This window comes from Camelus ferus, chromosome 9 (genome assembly GCF_009834535.1).
Source record: "Camelus ferus isolate YT-003-E chromosome 9, BCGSAC_Cfer_1.0, whole genome shotgun sequence".
NCBI classification, from domain to species: Eukaryota; Metazoa; Chordata; class Mammalia; order Artiodactyla; family Camelidae; genus Camelus; species Camelus ferus.
Window position 1 is genome coordinate 6,821,568 of NC_045704.1, and position 20,101 is coordinate 6,841,668.

The 20,101-nt window shown below is 48.4% G+C and overlaps 2 protein-coding genes and 1 long non-coding RNA gene across 10 annotated transcripts in view; 2 read left to right on the forward strand and 1 right to left on the reverse strand.

Moving 5' to 3' along the window:
* Window positions 1-814: 814 nt before the first annotated feature.
* Window positions 815-5,140, forward strand: LOC116665972. Its single transcript, XR_004322819.1, has 2 exons — window positions 815-1,048; window positions 4,804-5,140. It is a non-coding gene; the product is annotated as an uncharacterized LOC116665972 (long non-coding RNA).
* Window positions 2,781-20,101, reverse strand: part of ZNF584 (zinc finger protein 584) — a 43,099-nt gene continuing 25,778 nt past the window's right edge. Inside the window, exons 3-6 of one of the 8 annotated variants that reach the window (XR_004322802.1) lie at window positions 9,179-11,302; window positions 8,424-8,610; window positions 6,486-6,577; window positions 2,781-5,991 (exon numbers count right to left, since the gene is read on the reverse strand). The gene's annotated coding sequence lies outside the window, so the exon portion shown is untranslated. Of the gene's footprint in view, window positions 6,578-7,466; window positions 8,611-9,178; window positions 11,303-12,332; window positions 12,625-20,101 lie in introns of those variants that run through there. The other 7 variants (XR_004322800.1, XR_004322797.1, XR_004322798.1 and 4 more) reach the window with 7 other exon arrangements.
* On the forward strand, window positions 10,291-18,053 carry ZNF132 (zinc finger protein 132). The gene is made up of 3 exons (XM_006172600.3): window positions 10,291-10,427; window positions 12,328-12,496; window positions 13,721-18,053. Exons 1-3 carry the CDS (start codon window positions 10,413-10,415, stop codon window positions 15,664-15,666), a joined length of 2,130 nt encoding a protein of 709 aa, XP_006172662.3. The 5' UTR covers window positions 10,291-10,412; the 3' UTR covers window positions 15,667-18,053.

Sequence of the window (20,101 nt, forward strand, 5' to 3'; positions counted from 1 at the left end):
AACATCTCCACGAGGGAGCTCGTACCTTCCTCTGACACACTCAGAGGAGAGAAGTGGTTCCCCAGGGGCCTCCTCAGGGCTGGAAGCCCGAGGCCCAGCACACCAGTCACTCGCGGGACAGCGATCTCAGCGGGAGGAAACCTGGGAGCGGCCCCTTTAAGAGGAAACACAGAAACGCCCTAGTCAGCCTTTTCTTTCTTTCTTTTTTTTTTTTTAAATCTCGGTGCTCGCTCCCCAGCGCCCTTCTCGCGGCCGCTTGGGCGTTGCCATGGAAACTACATTGACCACAAGGCCTCAGGGGACGGCGGCAGGCTCTGAAACAATCACAGCCGAGAAGAGGAGCTGCTTCCCGCTGCTCATGTCTACGGAGGCGGGACTTCCGGCAAAGCCATCCTTGGCGTTTCTTAAGCTCTTGACGGGCCGTTTTCTGTCGGCCTTGGGGACCCGAACACTGGGTCGGGGCCGCTTTCCAGGCGCCTTTTCGGGACCGAGCCGAGGTGGACAGCGAGGAGGGTGGGACCGGCCTCCGGGCTCCGCAATGTCCTGTTAAGAGGTGTCCTCCGTCTCCACGGCCCCAGGGGGCGGCCTTTACACGGTGAGGACTGAGGCTCCGAGTGCAACGGGCGGTGGGCTGGCCCCGGCCTGGTGGGGTGTGGGGATAGGCAGGCCCGCCCGCCCGGTTCCGATGGTGGCGGCGCTGAGCGACCTGGTGCGGGTGAGTGGACGGTGCCCGCAGCCCCCACTCACTCGGACCTATACACACACGTGGCGTGGGACCCCGATAGAGGGGAGGGGTGCCCCGGGATTCTAAGGCTCGACCCATTCACTACTGGGACCCTGAGATCACTCCAAGCCCAAGGGCTCGAGTCCTGGCCAGGGGTCGTGTGGAAAGTTTCTCATTCCTGGAATCCAGAGGGACGAGGTGTGCAAATGCTTGCAGGTGCAGCTCGGCTGGGAGTGTTCAGGAAACTGATGTCTGGAGGACAGGACCGTGGCCTGTAATCTGAGGGTGTTGGGAACCACGGAAGGTTTGGAGCAGAAGAGGCAGGTGATCTGACTCTCGTGTTCACAGGCTTCCGAGTGGAAAACAGAGGGGTGAAGGGAGATAAAAGGAGGCACACAAAGATGCTACCTTAATACATTAGTGAGTGATGGCAACTTGGCCAGAGTGCTGACTGGAGTTGGGAGATGTCATTGGAGTTTGGATCTGCCTTTTAAGCCAACCTGATTTTATGTGGAGGGTTAGAGAGGAGGAGGAGAGGATGCCCCACAGATTTTTTGGCCTCTGCGATTACAAGGTGGAGGTGCATCGACCGAAATGGGGAAGTTGGTGGGTGTAGCAGGTTTCAGCAGGATGGAGCAGGTGGATTTTGACCCTGCTGAGGCTGTGATGTCCCAGAGACTTCTGAGTGCAGGGCTAAGTTATGCTGAGGGATTCTGCTTGGAGACATCCAGTTGGCCTTAGCCAGCCTGTGGACTGAGGTGGAGCTCAGGTTCAGATTTAGGAGGGAGCATCTTCAGGTCATGGTGATGGATGCCCTACAGGGACAGCTGAAGACTGGGTGGCTGGCTTGGGTCCCTGGGCAGGGATGGTGGGTGTACAAAGTCAGATGAAGGGAGGAACAGCCACAAGGGAGGGTATGTGTAGGACAGGAGGGTCCAGAAGGTGACCAAGTTCCCTGGGGCGGAGGCTGAGGTGAATGTAGACGGTGGGTGACAGCAGGAGGGGGGCTGGTGCTTGTTCCACCCTCTCTGGCTCTCCAGCCTTTCTCCTCCTCCCTCTGGGGCCTGTGAATTTCAGTTGGGGTCAAAGTTACAGGATAGCTGAGCCATGTGAGACTCAGTCCTCCAGCACAGGTGGGACAGACATCTGTCATCAGAGCGCAATCCTTTGTAGCCTGAATGGTCAGCTATGTGTAAACCTGGTAAAATGGAGACTTTTGGCGAAGTGTCCTTGACCTGAACGTGCCCTGTGGTCTCCCCAGCAGGGCTCTGTGCAGGGTAGGCAGTCTGCTCTGTGTGTGTGTGGTGGGTGTGCGTGCAAGTGTACAGGTGTGCATATCTGTGCACATGTGGGTGTATGATCACGTTCATGTGCCAGAACATCCAAAGCACAGCCCTTGTGGCTCTAAGCATCTACGAATGGGGCTACCGACACCCCCACCCCACCGCCGATTCTACAGGAAGGCTGGCCTGTAACTGTAACACAGGAAGGGAGCGTTAACTGAGCCCCAGGTCCACTTAGTGCCTGAAGCCAGGTGCCCAGTGGACCTTTGGGTTCCATGTACCCAAACTGGCCAAGGCAATTCAACGAGGAAAATACAATTTCTTCAACCAGTAGTGCTGGAACAATTGCACAGGCATATGCAGTAACCATAAACCTCCACCCACACCTCAAGTCATCTGCAAAAGTTAACTCAAAATTGATCATAGACAATGTGTAAAACTTTTAACCATAAAACTTCTAGAAGAAAGCATAGCGACCTTGGATTTCTTAAACATACCATAAAAAGCATTACAAGAAAAAGATAAATCAGTAGCCTTCATCAAAATTTTACACTTCTTGTTTTCAACAGTCACTCTGAAGAAAATGAAAATGTTAGCCACAGACTGGGAAAGCTATGTGCATGACAAATACTGACAAATGACTTGAATGCAGACTATTTAAAGAACTCTGACAACTTAATAGGACAAACAACCTAATTTTAAAGAATGGGCAAGAGTGACTTGAACACTCACTTCACTAAAGAAGATACAGGGATGGCAAACATGCACACGGCTTCTGTGTAAGATGTTATTTATTTAAGGCTCACAGCACCCCCCAGGTGGTCTAGAGACAGTCAGGTGGTAAAGAACACAAACTCTGGAGCTACACACCACGGCCGGTAATTAGTTGTGCACCCTTGGACGAGTTACAGATGCTCTAGGATTCAGGCTCCCCTATGTGTAAGAGCTGACTGACAATGACTCCCCTATGTTTAATGATGGCAGGTATGCATACCATCACCCACATGGACACCATCGTCAAAGCGTCTCAGCTGCCTGACAGAAAGGGCACAGTCACTCCAGGCTGCCAGTCTCTCCCACTCCATTTCCTCGCACCCAGTGTTTCTTTACCACTTAATATACCCACCTGGCTCTTGCATGAATACAAGGAGGTGACCCTGCCTCACAGGATCGGGGGTCCAGAGGGCACATCTCCCAGCCTGGCAGATGAGCTTCCTGTCATCATTGCTGTGATGTGATGTGAAACATCCTTTACAACAAGAAAAGGCAACCTCTTCTCCTGGATCAGCATGAAGGTTTCAGAGCCCCTCTCACTTCCCCAGATGCACTCTTGGCATCCAAATAAAAAGATTTAGAACACAGACTCTTTCAGCCTTTCCCAGGAGAGCAGAAATGCAAAAAGGAAAGGAAGAAGAAGTGTCTTTACTTGCAGATGACGTGATCCTGTTTGTAAAAAACACCCCAAGGAATCCATTTTAAAAAGAAAATCTATTATAGTAAAGTTTAGCAAGGTGGTAGGAGAAAACCCAAAATATATTACCAACAAACAACCTGAAAATGAAATTCACGAAACCATTCCATTCACAGTAGCCTAAAAAAGAATAGGGTGAGAATACATACATTTAACAAAAGAAGTGCCAATACTTGTACTCTGAAAACTATAAAACGGTGCTAAGAGAAACGTCTAGGGGACATCCCATGTTCATGGGTTAGAAGGCTCAATGTTTTGAAATGACAGTACTCCCACACTGATACACAGATTTCATGCCATTCCTACCAAAACTACAGCTGACGTTCCGGGTAGAAACTAACAAGCTGATCCTAAATTTGTATAGATATACAAGACCTACAACAGCCAAACCAACTTTGGCAAGGAACAAAGTGAGATTTACCTTACCTAATTTCAGAAGTTTTTATAAAGCTAAGGTGATCAAGACAGTGTACTACTGGCATAAGGATAGACAGATCTGTAGATCTAGAGATCAACAGAACAGATCTGAGAGTACCAAAATTCCCTTCATTAATTTTCAACAAAGTTACATTTGGAAGTACACCTTTTCAGCAAATGATTCTGGGAAAATTAGATATCCACATGTAAAAAGATGAATTTAGACCCTTACCTCACACCATACATAAAAGTTACTATGAAAAGCATCATAAACATAAGAGCTAAAACTGAAATTTATATAAGAAAACAGGCAAAGAGTTTATAGGTATGACACCAAAAGGAAGTACATAAAAGGAAAAACTAATAAATTTTACTTCAAGTGTAAAATTTTACATCAAAATGTAAACTTTTACTCTTCAAAAGACACCACTGAGAAAAATAAAAAAAGACGACCTACATACTGAGAGACAATACTTGTGTGTGTGTGTGTGTGTGTGTGTGTGTGTGTGTATATATATATACACATATGGATTATGGATACAGAATCTCTGGAGAACTTTACAACTCAATGGTAAGAAGATAACCCTATTAGAAATCAGCAAAAGAGATGAACAGACATTTCATTATGGAAGATAAACAGATGGTTAATAAGCATGTGGAAAGATGCCTGACATCATTACTTATTAGGAAAATGCAGATTAAAACTCCACTGAGATGACTGTTTAATGGGTGCAGAGTCTTAGCTTAGGATGAGGAAGAAATTCTAGAGACATAGAGGGAAACACCTGCACAACTGTGGGGATTCATGCCATTGAACTGTATGCTTAAAATGGTTAAAATGATAAGCTTTATGTATATTTTGCCATGATTAAAAAAAATCCATTGAGATATCATTTCACACCTACTAGGATGACAACACCAAGTCATCTTGATGTTGGGAAGAAGGTGAAGAAACTGGAACAGTCCTACAGTGCTGATAAGAATATAAAGTGGCACAGACACTTTGGAAAATGGTGTGGGAGTTACTAAAGAGTTAAACACAAACCTACCATATGACCTGGCAATTCTACTCCTAGGAATTGACCTAAGAGAAATGAAAACATGTCTAAGCAAAGATTTGTCGACAAGTGTTCCTAGCAGCCTTATTTATAATTGCCAAGAATTGGAAACAATTAAAAAGTCTATCAACTGGTGATGAATAAAATCTGCTATATCTGCACAAGAGAATATTATTCAGCAATAAAATGGAATAAAATAATACTGATATGTGATATAATATGAATGAACCTCAAAAACGTTATGCAAAGTGATAGAAACCAGACACAAAAGGCTACATGCTGTATGAATCCATGAATACGAAATATCCAGAAAAGGGAACCATAGAGACAGAGAGGAGATTTGGTGGCTGCCAGGTGCTGGGGGGGTGGGAGGAGGTTCTGACTATAAAAGTGCCCAAAGGAACTGTCTGGGGCAATGGGAACGGGGTCAGGTAGTGGCTGCACAACTCTGTAATTAAGTAAAAGCATTAACTTGTACACTTATCCTGGGTGTGGTGTCGTGGGGAGCATTCCCAGCTTCTTCTGGACCAAACACTCTTCCCCAGGAGAAAGCAGGTCAGAAGTTTCAGAAAAGAGGCTTTTGTGCTTTCATTTCCCAGAGGCACGGGGTAGAAATGGAAATTGAGTCTCGGCTGGACAGAGATGCTCCAGACCTTGCTGCTGTGCCCCGAGCCAGGTGTACAGGCCCCCGATGGCTAATCTGGGAGCCCCTCTCCATTCACGCCATCCATTGGCTATGACTCCAACATCCAAGGAGAGTAACTGGAGACAGGTTCACTGTCAAGTAGGACCAGGCAGCGGGGTGGTGTGAAGGGATGAAACCATCACATCATGAGGACCTGATGGAGCACCACAAGGGCATTGCTGGTGTCAGATGCAGGCTTCACACGTCGGCGAATGGGCGTCTTCTCCAGAGGCCCCCGGAAACTGTCCCATCAGGCCCCGAGCTCGGAGCAGTAGTCCAATCCATGCCAAAGTCAATCACGAGAGGACAGCAAGGTGCCACTCCACTGGGTGCAGGGCCCCGCCCTCAGGGAACTGCAGTCAGGGAACAGGCGACTGCTTATGCTGAGCAACTGTGCAGTGATCGTCAAACAACAAGGCTTCTTCCATGAGACCCAGTGGTGCCAGTGCTCCCAGCCCTCCGCACCTCACCCAGCACAGCAGGGCAGTGTCTCCCCCCGATGGAGGCCCGTCTGCACAAGGTCTAGCCTGTGCCTGAAGGCTACTCGTAGGGCCTCTCTTGAATGTTAATTCTTTTATACTGAACGAGGTTAAAGAAGAGGCTGATTATTTTAAATAATATGTTAAAAAGGCGGGGGGGGGGGGAACAAGGAGTAGTTGAAGACGTTACTGTATTTCCTGCCCTCCAAAGGCTTTTCCCCAGAGTGAAGTGGCCGGTGCTGGGCAAGGCACAAGTGTGGCGACACCCCTCCATGCCAGCCATGCACTTGGAGCTTTATCCAGTGTGAAGCACTAGACCCAAACATGCAGAAGCTGCAGCTTTCTGCTCTCCTGCTCACAACACTCACAGCACGGTAACTTGCTGCCGCAAAACAGGATGAGATATGACAGGAGCTTTTCAACATCAGCTGTGCTCATGAGCCTTTCTCTTCAATGGGGCCTGTATAAAACAGGTTCCATGTTTTCCTGAAAGCTATCCTGGAGCTACTGCATTTGCACAACTGCTCTGGGGTGTGAATTTTTTGGTGCTAACGAGAGCAGAGCTCTGAATGGAGAGGCCCACGTTCATCAATGTGGACGTTCTGGTGCAGGGGCAGTGCAAAATCTTGCTCCAGGCTGGGCCTCACTCCCTGCCCTTATAAGGGGTTCTCTGGGGCAAACACTTTGGTACTCAAGGGAGACAGGTCTGGCTGCAGGCTTTCTCATGTCACACTCAAAGATGTGAACACACTCCAGCTTTCTCAGGAGGGAGACAAAGGTGAAGGCCTTCAAAATGCACCAGGGATTTGCTCCCCATTCTGAAGTGTGTTTGATGGTAGAAAAGGGATGCGACCCTGGAACACCTTTCCACATGCTATGCCTTGATCGGGCGTCCCCTCACTGTCACTTCTCCATGGCTTCTGCAGTATGGGGAGTTGGCAGGGCCTCAGCATCTGGTCCCAGACAGGTGCTGGGCAGTGAGGGGAGCCCAGGCCTGGGACCATCGACACTGGGCCCACCTTCCTCAGAGGGAACAAGCCATCCTCGCATTAGAGCAGGTTTTCAGGAACTGTTTAGGGAGATGTATCAGCTCAGGATGTGTTAAGGGGAGGCCAATGGGGGAGGACCTGGCCTAAGAGGGGAGAAGGAGAAAGGCTGAAAGGCAAAGGACCAAGAGGGGTTAGCCAGGAGACAGAAGTCAGGTGAAGGTCGGATAGGGGAGTGTCAGATAGACAGGAAAGAGGCATGGCTACTCACACTGGTGCCAGGGCAACAGAAGGCACAGCTCAGGAACCAAGAAAGAGGCCAGCCCGCTACCACAGGCCCCTCCACACCTTTCTTGCACTCACCAGAACTAGTCTTCCACGGGCCTCTCTGGCCATGGACTGACTGGAGCTGCCCTTCCACCAGCCAGGTCCCCTGTCGATGTTCAAGCTGGGTGACTGCTTTGGGCCGGTGGGAGCACAGCGGGTAATTCTTCAAGGCATTTGTGAGAGGTTAGCAGCCCCAGGTCCCTGTGATTCACCCTCTGACCTGGTGACCAAGGTGGCTGAGGGCCACTTATGCACCTGAGAGAACCGAACCTGGCAAACTGAACACCCAGGGAAGGCCTCACTGGAAGAGCTCCGTGGCTCCAGAATCAGTGACCCTGTGAGCGCCCATGATGCCAGTAAAGGGGTGGACAAGGGACAGATGGCGGAAAACTTTTGCTGGAGGAGGCGTGACAGAGAGATGGAAAAGTCACAGAGCCTGACTGAGTTACCTGACCAGAAAATAACGGAGCTGGGTGTGATGTGCTACTCGGGCAGTGATACTTCTGACCCTGGTTGTCAAAGTCCCAAGACCAAGGGGGTTGGGCTTGTTTACACAGTAGTCTGGGAGGAGAGGTAGCAGGACACAGGCCAGCACTGGGGCCAGCAGCACCTCTCTCAGGAAAACAGCAGCCTGGCCTGGTGAAAGACAGCACCACGCCACAGCAGAAGCCCCGCTGGACCTCACTAAGGAGACCCACTTCTTCAGAAAAAGGTCCCTGGGCCCTGCAACACCAGGCAAAGAGCACATGGATTTGATCTAAGCACTGGGCACTGGACCTGGGACCCCAGTCTCCGTCCTGCCTGCAACCTCCTCTTATGCTTCCAAATGCTGTCCCTGGACACTCTTGCTCACCCTTTCACATCTGAGAGCAGGGCCTGTTCCTGGATGTGCACTCTCCCCACATCCACTGGTGTGTGCACAGTGCTTCTCTTTTTCTGCACCCATCTCCTCCACCCAGCCACCGGTTCCTAGTCTGGACAGCGCACACTCACCTCAGGGCCCATCTGCAACCACAACCTAGGACTTTCCTTCCAAAATCGCATTCGCAGATCTTTCCCTGATCCAGGCCACCAGGGCACTGCAGCCTGGGCATCCAGAGGCCAAATGGGAAGTCCTTGTTTGTTCACGACTCATGTGTCACCGCCACTCAGGGGTCTCCAGACAACTCCGACTTTACACCTGCAAAACCCAACCGCTGGTCTTCTCCTGAACACCCTCCTCCTGTCGACCTCCAATCTCCATCTCATTCTTTATCTGAACACTTGGGATGGTCCTTTATCGTCCACTTACACTCACTTACTTACGAATGTAACAGGAAGTCCTATGACTCCACCTTGAAAAACCCATCTGCAATCTGTTGTTTCTCTCACCTCTCCTGCTTGTTCTGAACAGGACACCCGAAGAATGCAGCCACACTCTCAGGAAGCTGCCTGGTTTCAGCCCCATCACAACTCTTCACCCACGAGCACGTTCAGTGTGACTACCCAGTATCCACTGGGACAGTTTCAAAATCCTCAGATCATGGCCATCCTCCTTCCACTGAAAATTTCCTGTGGTTCTCAGCACCCTCCGCCCGTCACAGCGGTAGGACTCCTTTCCTGATGCTCTTGGTTCCCCGCAGCGGAGACATGAGAACTTTCCTGAATGCTCTCAGGTCAGTCTCACCTGCGAGTCTTTGCACATGCACAGTCCTCCGCCTGCACGCTCCACACTTCATCATAACAGATTCTGAAATGGAGACACTTACCTGTGAACGTAACACTGTCCTTAACACCCGAGGCCTGCGGCTCAATCACGGCCTTGGGGCACTGGGGCTCGGAGTCCAGCCGGGTGGAGGCCAGGAGACCCACCTCACCTGTGCCTAGACCATGGGCTCGCTTATCACGCCTGCAGTCCAGCCACACGCTGGGTCACAGCCTCGGGATGGGTGGCTTTTGAGCCTGAGTCTTCTACCCCGGAAAGCGGACACAACGCCAAGGGCGACAACTCCGCGGCGGCCACCGGCACAGACGGCCTTGACGGAGGCCCCGGCGGACACCCCCTCGCGGGGCCTGCGCCCTGACAGGCAGAGACACTGAGCTCGGGGCGGCGGAGCACTCGCTGCGGGCACGGGCGTACAGGGCACAGAAGCGGGACCTCCCGGACTCTCATGTCTACCCCATTCCAGTTTCTGCAAACCAGAAAGCCTCTTGGACGCCGGCCACAGCCCAGCAACTAGGTTCCTCTACCTTGCGCCGCCATAACGGCGGGACACGGAAGCAACAGTCCGACCCCGAAAGTCCCGCCCCCAACAGGGCGGCCCTCCCAGAAACGCCCCTCTCCTAGACTACCACTGGTCAGAGTCCCACAGACGCCCGGAAATGCCCGTCTCCTGAGCTCTCATTGGTCAACACTGGTGTGGCCACTGGACGGTCTTTTTGATTAATGTAGTTAGTGTCGCGTAAGCTGTGCGGCGTGGCGCGCGCTTCCTGATCACCTAGGCAACGTTCAGGTGGCCCCACGATTGGCGCAGGGAAAAGCGTCATAGTCAACCGCGAGCCTCGAGCCAGTGGAGGGTCAGGGTTTGGGCGTTTCCGCGTGGGCAGCTGAGGGTGGGGCGGGACTTCCGGCGTCGCCATTGACGTCTTCGTTTTGTGGCGGGTCGGGCTGTCCAGTGACGGCAGCTGGAATGAGTGGCAAGGGGGCCGGGGGCGTGCTGGGACCCTCACTGCACCTTTGCACGCAGTTTTACCCCGGTGACGGCCCCGCCTTCCTGAGCGTGGGTTTTCCGTGAGACTCCACGCACTTTTGTCCCACATTCCCTGGGGGCAGCTCCCATTTCATACCCTGGCAAGACTGAGGCCCTGAGTGCAACCCTAAAGCTGTGGTCACCCTTTCCAGTGGCTGTGGAGGGGTTCGGATGAGCCCGCGGAGCTCATCCTGGTAGCCATCTCTCACGGCCCCATCCGCCCACAGGCTCTGACCGGGCTTGCAGGGTCGGCATGGACCCGGCGCAGGTGAGTGGTGAGGATGCCGCTCGGATCCCCGCCCTCATGATCCTGGAGCTCTGGTTAGGGAATGATGGTGGCCCGGACTCTTGGCCTGCACACGAGTCTGTCGCCCTCAGGGTCAGTTTCCCCTAGCATCCTGAACCCAAGCCAGAGGTTGTACGGAGATGGGGAATCACATGCGGTAAGGTCTGGAAAGGTCCTTGGCACAGGGACCAGCGTAAGTACATTGCTTGGAGGTATCAGGTGGAAGTGTTCAGGGAAACCACAGGTGTCCATTACATCTGGTGTAAATAAAAAGCAGGAGAACTGGAGGCAGGCCTGGAGTGGCAGACTGAGGTGCTGGGCCTTTATTCTCAGTGTGGTGCGAGTCATGGGAAGTTTCGAACAGGGGCAGGGGGAATGGTGATGCGACTCAGTTCTTAACAAGGTCCTTCTGGATGCTGGGTGAAGAGACTGGGAGGTGGGTTGAGTTGAGACAGGAAGACCATCCAGGAGGTGACTGCAGTAGTCCAGGGGAGGGCTTTTGGTGGCTGGAGCAGACGTGTGCCTGTGGAGGTAGAAGTGGTTGGCTCCTGGATGTGCTCTTCCAGTAGGGTGGGCTAGATTTCCTCATGTAGGGCAGTGAGATAGCATCGTTGACCCTGGTAGGTTTTTCAGATGTGGAAGTTGCTTGGAGTAGATTTCAGAGAGAATATAAAGAATTGGGTTTTGGCTGCATTGTATTTGAGGTGTCCCAGAGACAGCCAAATTGAGGTGCCAAGTGTGCTTTTGGCCAGGTCCCGGCTGGAGACTTCCAAGGGGTGGAGGCTTGTGTTTACACACTGTGTGCAGCCGTGAGTTGGGTTCAGGATGGTGACCAAGCCTCTGAGTAGACAGTAGATCTGGAATGAACAAATGAAGCATAGAAGTAACTGAGGCGGGATGACAGTGCGGCCCAAAGCAAGCTTGTTTTACCTCTCTACAGCTCACCAAGTGTTTGTGGCCAGCCTCTTTGGGGGCTGGGGGTTTTGTTAGGCTGCTGGAGTGGGAGGGACACAAAAGGTCAATCCAAGCTAAGAGTCCCCAAGCCAAGGGTGGGGGCCAGCAGAGCTGGGATTTGTATATTAGGAAAGACAGCTGTGACTGGTGAAGGGACAGCATATTCAAGGTTAGAGGTGGGAGAGAGTAGGGGTGTTTGAGATCTACTCATGTTTCTGGGGTGTAAGGTTGAAGCAACAGGGGAAGGAAGGGAGGCATTAACTAGATGGGTGATGGTGTCCCTGTAAGCGGAGGGTTTTGGCGGTCAAGGTCAGTATTGGATCCAGCTTGCTCTGGTAGGCAAGCTAGGTGTATAGTGGTATATGGGGACACTACAGAGATGCCTGTGGTGTGGCCAGGAAGAGGGGTGATGGTATTGGGGGCCCGGGGCAGTGCAGATATGAGGATGGAATGATCCCAAGAGTGATGTGTACAAGGTAAGAGAATGTGAACTAATGGTCCCAGAACCCTGGTACCAGACAGGCTTAAGGGAGGAAAGAGAGCCCAAGTTTTCTCCTATTTCCTTATATTTGGGAGATGTACCTGGAAGGCACAAGGGAAATTGGCTAGTGGGGAAGGGGGGGTGTGTACCAACTCAGAGCTCAGACAGCATCCATCTGCCCACCTGCCATTTGTCTCACTGGTTGGGGATTGGTCTGGATATAGTGACCAGTGGGACTACAGGGAGAGAAGGACACCAGTGGTGCCAGGACCCATTATCTCCTCCTAGGTGAGGGCCTGAACAGGAGGGTGGGCTGCAGGTGGGTGAGAGGGAGATGCGCTGAGGGGTCACGGGAAGAGGAGATGCCAGTGGTAGATGTTACAGAACTCTTGAGTCACAGGTCAAGGGCTGGGATGTGCCCATCTGACTATTTTGTGTGTTTTTCAGCACACCTCTTGGCCCCCTGGCTTATCTGTCTCATCGCTGCAGAACCTGGTGACCTTCGAGGATGTGGCTGTGCGCTTCTGCAAAGAGGAGTGGGGGCTCCTTGATGCAGCCCAGAGGCATCTGTACCACAGTGTGATGCTGGAGAACCTGGAGCTTGTGACCTCACTTGGTAAGCCCATAAGGCTCTGCTTTATGCCTTCTCCCCATAGGAAGTTCTGTTCGTCCCAGAGCTGGACCCGGGACACTGCTTCCTTCTGGGATCCTGCTGCAGGCGCTGTGAGTGCTGGGGCTGGGCTGTATCACTCCTCCTGTTTCTCCCTGGGCAGCCTCCGGAGCAGTCCTAATAGCTGTTAGCTCCCACAGGGGCCTTGTGGAAGCAGAGGTTGGGGATCAGGCATTCTGGGCAGCCTAAAGGATCCCACTGAGCTCAACCAATTCCTGGCTGGGTGACCCAGTGTTTTAGTGGGGTTTGGTATGTTTTTGTTGTATAAATATAACCATACTCTAATTTTAGAGCATTTTCATTACCTAAAGAAAAACTTTGTACCCATTAGCAGTCAGTCTCCATCCTCCCTCATTCCTTTCCCGAGTCCTAGGCATCCACTGATGTACTTTCCTACTATATAGATTTGCTTATTCTAGACATTTCTTATAAATGCAGTCATACAATGTATGTTTTCCTCTGACTGGCTTTCACTTAGCATAATGTTTTTGAGCTTCGTCCGTGAGCTTTTAGCACATGTTGTAATATGTTACTCATGATTATGGCTGAATAATATCCCATTGTATAGATTATGGCTATACCAGTTTGTTTACCCATTCTTCAGTTGATGGGCATCTGGCTTGTTTCCACTTTTTGGCCGTTATGCAGATGACAGTTGTTATGAACATTCACATGCAAGTTTTCATATAGATATGTTCTCATTTCTCTTGGGTGGAATTGCTAAGTGGTTTTCCAAACTGGTAGCACCATTTTAAATTCCTACTGCAGTGTGTGAGTGTTCCAGTTTCTCTACTTGTTACTGTCTTTTTTCGTATAGTTGTCCTGGTGGTGAGAAGTGGTATCTCCTTGTGGTTTGAGTTTGCATTCCTCTAATGACGAACGATGTTGTTTTCCTGTGCTCAGTGGCCATTTGTGTATATGTATCTTTTTTTGAGAAATGTCTTTTCAAATCTTTGCCTCTGTGTCCTTGTCTCTGGCGAGACCTCCTTTACTCTCTGGTTTGGCTGGGCCCTGCCCTGCACAGTGGGCCTTTCACTCTAATTCTCGTCCTCTTGGTCTATCAACAAACCCTTGGACCAATTCCTGAGTGTGTCAGTTACACATTTCTAATGAAGTAACTCTTTCCACTAAGTAGAACATTCAGTTAACCAGAAATTTCCTGGCTTTCAGGTTGTTGGCATGGAGTGGAAGATAAGGAGGTACGTTCTAAGCAGAATGCTTCTGTAGAAGTGGTGTCACAGGCCAGGATTCCTAGTGCACATCCTTCCACCCAAAAGGCTGACAACTGTGACATGTGTGACCCATCCTTGAAAGACACTTTGCACCTAGATGGACATCAAGGAACACATCTTAAGTTGACTCCCAACACATGTGTAGCATGTGGAAGAGGGTTTTGGTTTGGAGCAAACCTTCACCAGCATCAGAAGGAGCACAGTGGAGAAAAGCTTTTCAGATGGGTCAAGGACAGGGACTTGTTTGTGAAGAGCTCAGCAAGCTCAGTAGTCTACCTGTCAGAGAAGCCCTCTGCTTGTGGGTTAGGTGGTAAGGATGTCTCTGCCAGCCATGACCCCCTCCAGCACCCAAACACTGATGGCAGTGGGACACCACATACGAGCACAAAAGGCAGGGACGTCTCAGTCTCACCAAATGGTTCCAATCTTGGGCAGCTCCCAGAAGTTAATACCTCCCAGAAGCCCTTCAGCTGCAATGACTGTGGAAAAGGCTTCCAGAAGACTTCCATCCTCCTCAACCACTTGAAAGCTCACTCTGAAGAGAGACCATTTAGATGCCCAACAGTTGGCAACTCCTTGGAGGAGAAATCAAACCTCGTTAATGACCACAAATTTCATACTGGAGAAGCATCTTATGTATGTAAGGAGTGTGGGAAGTCCTTTAGTCACCCATCTAAACTGAGGAAGCACCAGAAATTTCACACTGGAGTAAAATGTTATGAGTGCAGCAACTGTGGGAAAACCTTCAGCCACAAACTCACGTATGTTCACCACCGGAGAATTCACACAGGAGAAAGGCTTTATGAGTGCAGTGACTGTGGGAAAGCTTTCAGTAACTGGTCACACCTCACTCGGCATGAGAAAGTTCACACTGGAGAAAGGCCTTTTGAGTGCAGCAAATGTGGAAGAGCCTTCAGCCAAAGCTCCAATTTCTTTCGGCATCAGAAAGTTCACACCCAAGTAAGGCCTTATGAGTGCAATCTGTGTAATAAGGCCTTCAGCCGCAGCTCTGCTCTCATTCAGCACTGGAGAGTTCACACCGGAGAAAGGCCTTTTGAGTGCGGTGAGTGTGGGAGAGCTTTTAACAATAACTCCAACCTTGCTCAGCATCAGAAAGTTCACACTGGAGAACGGCCATTTGAATGCAGTGAATGTGGAAGAGACTTCAGCCAAAGCTCCCACCTCCTTCGACATCAGAAAATTCACACTGGAGAACGGCCTTTTGGATGCAGTGAATGTGGGAAAGCCTTCAGCAATAGCTCCACCCTCATTCAGCACCAGAAAGTTCATACCAGACAAAGGCCTTATGAGTGCAGTGAATGTAGAAAAGCCTTCAGTCGCAGCTCCAGCCTGATTCAGCACTGGAGAATTCACACTGGAGAAAGGCCATATGAGTGCAGTGAATGTGGGAAAGCCTTTGCTCACAGTTCCAGTCTCATTGAGCACTGGAGAGTTCACACAAGAGAAAGGCCTTATGAGTGCAATGAATGTGGGAAATTCTTTAGCCAAAACTCCATTCTCATTAAACATCAGAAAGTTCACACTGGAGAACGGCCTTATGAGTGCACTGAATGTGGGAAATTCTTTAGCCGAAAGTCCAGCCTTATCTATCACTGGAGAGTTCACACTGGTGAAAGGCCTTATGAGTGCAGTGAATGCGGGAGAGCATTCAGCAGTAACTCTCACCTGGTTCGTCACCAGAGAATTCACACAAACGAAAGGCCCTATGAGTGCAGCCAGTGTGGGAAAGCTTTTAGTGAAAGATCCACACTTGTTCGACACCAGATAGTTCACACCAGAGAAAGGACTTATGAGTGTGGCCTCTGTGGGAAGATCTTCAGTCGTCTCTGCAACCTTGCTCAGCATAAAAGGATCCACACCTGAGTGGAGCCATGTGGAAATGGTCTGTGAGAAAGTCTTCACCCCAGTCAAACTTCATGGAGCAGAGTACCCACAGAGAAACTACCTACGTGTGTCCCTGATGTGCAAGAGGCTTCAGGATCTGCTCTGCCCTTTCTGAGCAGCCCAGGAACCTAGGCAGTGCTGTCCCCCATCTGGAGCATAAAGCTCCTTCCAGCTGCCTGGATCCAAATATTTGCAGCAGTCACCTATATAGACATGGAGAGAAAATACCTCCCCATGCCTCCCTTCTCCTTTCCTGGAGAGAATCAGGATTTTCCAAGGCTCACTGGAATGGCTTCATTCCCATTGCCTCTGAGAGGGTTAGGGAATGAACCACCCCCACGCTGGTGGAAGGCCTTGAGGGATGTCCAGTTTGGTCCTGGGAAGATGCATGTTTCCTCATGGACATAGAAAACTCTGCATGTAATCCCAGTGATGTGTCCAAGGAGCCCATGACTCACCTCCCAACCAACCACCTACCTTGGTCTGCTCTTTACTGTGTGATAATAACTTCATTGGTCAAGTCATTAATCCTGGGGGTTGTGGTGGGTCAGGTTGGTTAAACAACTGGAGGGAGTGGGGGATGGCTGATAGGGGGCACCCAGCAGTATCTGCCTCAGGCAGCATACAGTAGGGATGCAGGGACGTGCTCTGTGTCCTCTCGTGGCTTACTTTGCATTGCTGTCTGAATGACTGGGAGAAACTGAAGGGATTGTGGAGTGAACCTACAGGCCTATGTTCCAGTTACCTGAGGGGCCAGAGCTCACCCTGAGGAAGGAAGGTGTTAGTCTGCAGCATCAGAGTGGTCTGTCAGATCAGGAGGCAGGAAGGCCCCTAGTTCTCAGAAGGAAGTCAGGGTTTCCCTTTTTTACTTTGCTATTTGTGTTCTTTGATGCACAAAAGTGTTGAATTTTGATGAAGTCCAATTTGTCTATTTCTTCTTCTGTTGCCTCTGCCTTTGGGATTATACTGAAGAAATCACTTGCAGATCCAGTGTCATAGAGCTCTTCCTCTATGTTTTCTTCTAAAAATTTCATGGCTTTAGCTAGTAAGTTTTTAAGTATTTGGTCCATTTTTAGTTAATTTTTGGGTATGATGTAAGGTAAAAGTACAACTTAATTCTTTTGCATGTGGCTATCCAGTTTACCCAGCACCATTTGTTGAAAAGACTGTCCTTTCTCCATTGATAGTCTTGGCTCCCTTATTGAAAATCATTTGGCCACATACTTGAGGGTTCATTTCTGGGCCCTGTAGTTTATTCTGTTGGTCTGTATGTCTGTCATTATGTCTGTCACTGTTTTGATTACTGTTGCTGGTTTTGTTTGTTTGTTTTGTTTTTGCTTTGTGGTAAATTTTGAAATTAGGAAGTGTGAGTCCTCTAATTTTGTTCTTCTTTTTCAATATTGCTTTGACAATTACAGGGTCTGCTGAAATTCCATATGAATTTGAGTATGGATTTTTCTATTTCTGCCAAAAAAACAAAAAACAAAAAACTTCGGGTTTTGGGGATTGCATCTGAATTTATTCTTCTTTTGTGTGATTTGCTTATTCAGTAGAAAATGGCAAAAGTAATGAGGTTCACTCCAATGGTTACATTAAGTTATAGAAGAGTCCATCTTGCTAGCAGACTCACTACTGCAGAGATTCTCATTGCTTGCTTAATGAAGTAAGTGATCATACTGGGGAAATCTACGTGACAAGGTACTAGGGGTGGCTTCTAGAAACTGCTGGCAGCCTGTAGGAGCTGAAGAAAAAAACTGAAGCTCTCACTTCTTACTGCCACAAGGAAATGAATGCTGCCAATAACCAGATGAACTTGGAAGGAGAACTCCAAACCAACACCTTGATTTCAGATTTGTAAAACCTGAATCAGAGGACCCAGGTAATCTGTGCCTGAACTCCTGACACACAGAAACCACACAGACACATGATCTGCAAGCTTGTGGTAACTGGTTACACAGCAATAGAAAACTAATACAGATTTTATTACCTGAAAGTTGAGTGTAGCTGTAACAAATACCTAAAATGTGTTTGAGGCTTTGGAATCAGATGGGTTGAAGCTAGTGGATTTTTGAGTAATGTGGTAGAAAAAGCCAAAATCACACAAATCAACTGTTGGTAGAAATCTAGACTTGGAAGAAACTGCAGGTGAGGACTCGGAGGGAAGTGAGGACCATATTAGTAGAAACTTGCTATGTAATGGCAGAAAGCTGAGCAAAATTGTCTCCTGCCATTATGTGGAAAGCAGAACATGTAATGTACATAATTATATCACCACAGATATTGCCAAACAGTGCTAAAGGTGCCAGGTTTCCTCTTGCTGCTTGTGTTAAAATGTACGGAGGAGGGGGGAGAGTATAGCTCAGTGGTAGAGCACATGCTTAGCATGCGTGAGGTCCTGGGCTCAATCCGCAGTGCCTCCATAAAAGAATGAGAAAGAAAGAAAAGAAAATGTAAGAGGAGAACTGGGGAATAAGTGCAAAACAAAGTAATGAGGATTGGTGACTGTGAAAACTCTCAGCCTCCTCAATAGTGAACACCACTAAAATTAAAGAGATGTTTTCCAAGATGTCAAGAAAATGGGCTTTAGAGAGAAAGCCAAGGAATGACTGAAAGGTTTTTTCTAGAACCTCAGAAAGATCAGAAGGTCAGAGTATTCATCCAAACAGCCTCTTTAAGAGACTGATATGCCTCACATACCCTCTTGACCAAATCACAGAGCCCTCAGATTACAAGCACTGTTCCCCAGCTGTCTCCGCACAAGGCAAAGGCAGAGAAAATATAAGTGGGTGAGACTTTTTCTGATGGAGAGATCATCATTAAAATCCATAGGAGACCCACAAGTATTTGAGAAAACTAGCAGACAAGACACCTGCAGGTTGGATCAAAAGGGAGAGGAAAAAGTACCCTGCAAATTCTACTGGCAAGAAGCAGGCTGGCTAACTACTTACCTGCAAACACATGTTGCCTTTCATAACCAAGGAATGGTGACTCAGAGAGAAAAATTAAGAGCCCAGCAAGGGGAGCTAAGTGCCCCCTTGAAACACAGTCAGGGAACTCCCAACCAGTGATGAAATTAAAGACTTGAAAGCAGCCAAAGAAAAGCTATTATGTACATGGAGCAGCCAAGATAAGGGTGACAGCAGACTTCTCAGGAAACAGTACAAGCAAGACAGTGCAACAGCATCTTTAAAGCACTGGAAGGATAAAACCCTGTAAATGGAGAATCCCACACCCAGTGAAAAGACCTTTCAAAGTTGAGGGTAAAGTGACGACTGTTTCACACATTCAAAAGCTAAGGGAATTTATTACCAGCAGACTTAGGAAATGTTACCCCCCAAAAGAAGAAAAAAAGTCCTCCAAGCAGAAGGAAAATGATATCAGATGAAAATATGTATGTACCCAAAAGAATCAAAAGCACCAGAAATAATAATTGCCTAGGTAAATATAAAATACCTTTTTTCTTTTTAATTTTTTTTACAAGATAACTGACTGTTAAATGCAACAATAATAGCAATGTATTATGGGATTACAATTTATAGAAGTAAAACTTATGAAAGAATAGCAGAAAGTCTGGGAAGGGAAAAATGATACCACACTGCTATAAGGATAAATGAAGTAGTGTAACATCACTTGAAGGTAGGCTATGATAAGTTAAAGATGTATACTATAAACCCCAGAACAGTCACTAAAATAATAATCAAAGAATATACATAGGTAATGAGCCAAAAAACAAACAAACAAACAAAAAACCCAAAACAAAAAAGGCAAAAAGGAATCATGAAAACTTCTTAATGCAAAAGAAGGCAAAAGATGGGGAAAGGAAGACAAAGAGAAGAAGCAATAAATAAAAACCAATCATAAAATACTTAAATGGCCTAAACACTTTGAATTAAAAGAGACTGTTAGAAGAGCAAAACCCACCTTAAATACAAAGTCACAAATAAAATTAAAAGGCTGGGAAGAGACATGCCATGTTAATACTAATCCAGAGAAAGCTGAAGTGGGCTATATTAGTATCAAAGTCAGTTTTAGAGTGAAGAATATTAATAATGACAAAGATTATTTCATACCGACTAAAGGTATTAATTAATCAAGACACACGACAGTCCTAAATGTTAATGTACCTAACGGTGCTTCAAGGTACATGAAGCAAATACTGATAGAATTGCAAGGAGAATCAGACAAATCCACAGTTATAGCTGGAGATGTCCACACCCATCCCAGGTAATCAGTAAGGATACAGCAGACAGACAGCACTGCCAACCTACTTGACCTAATTGGCATTTATAGAACATTCTGTACAGTAAGGGCAGAATACACGTTCTTTTCACATGTATGTAGAACATTTACCAAAATGGACCATATCCTGGGCCATAAAGCAAAGCTTGATAAATGTAACAATTAAAATAATACA

Coding starts and splice junctions, on each gene's coding strand:
- ZNF132 (XM_006172600.3), top strand. Junction 12,497..13,720: donor GGAGCTTGTGACCTCACTTG/GTAAGCCCATAA, acceptor CCTGGCTTTCAG/GTTGTTGGCATGGAGTGGAA.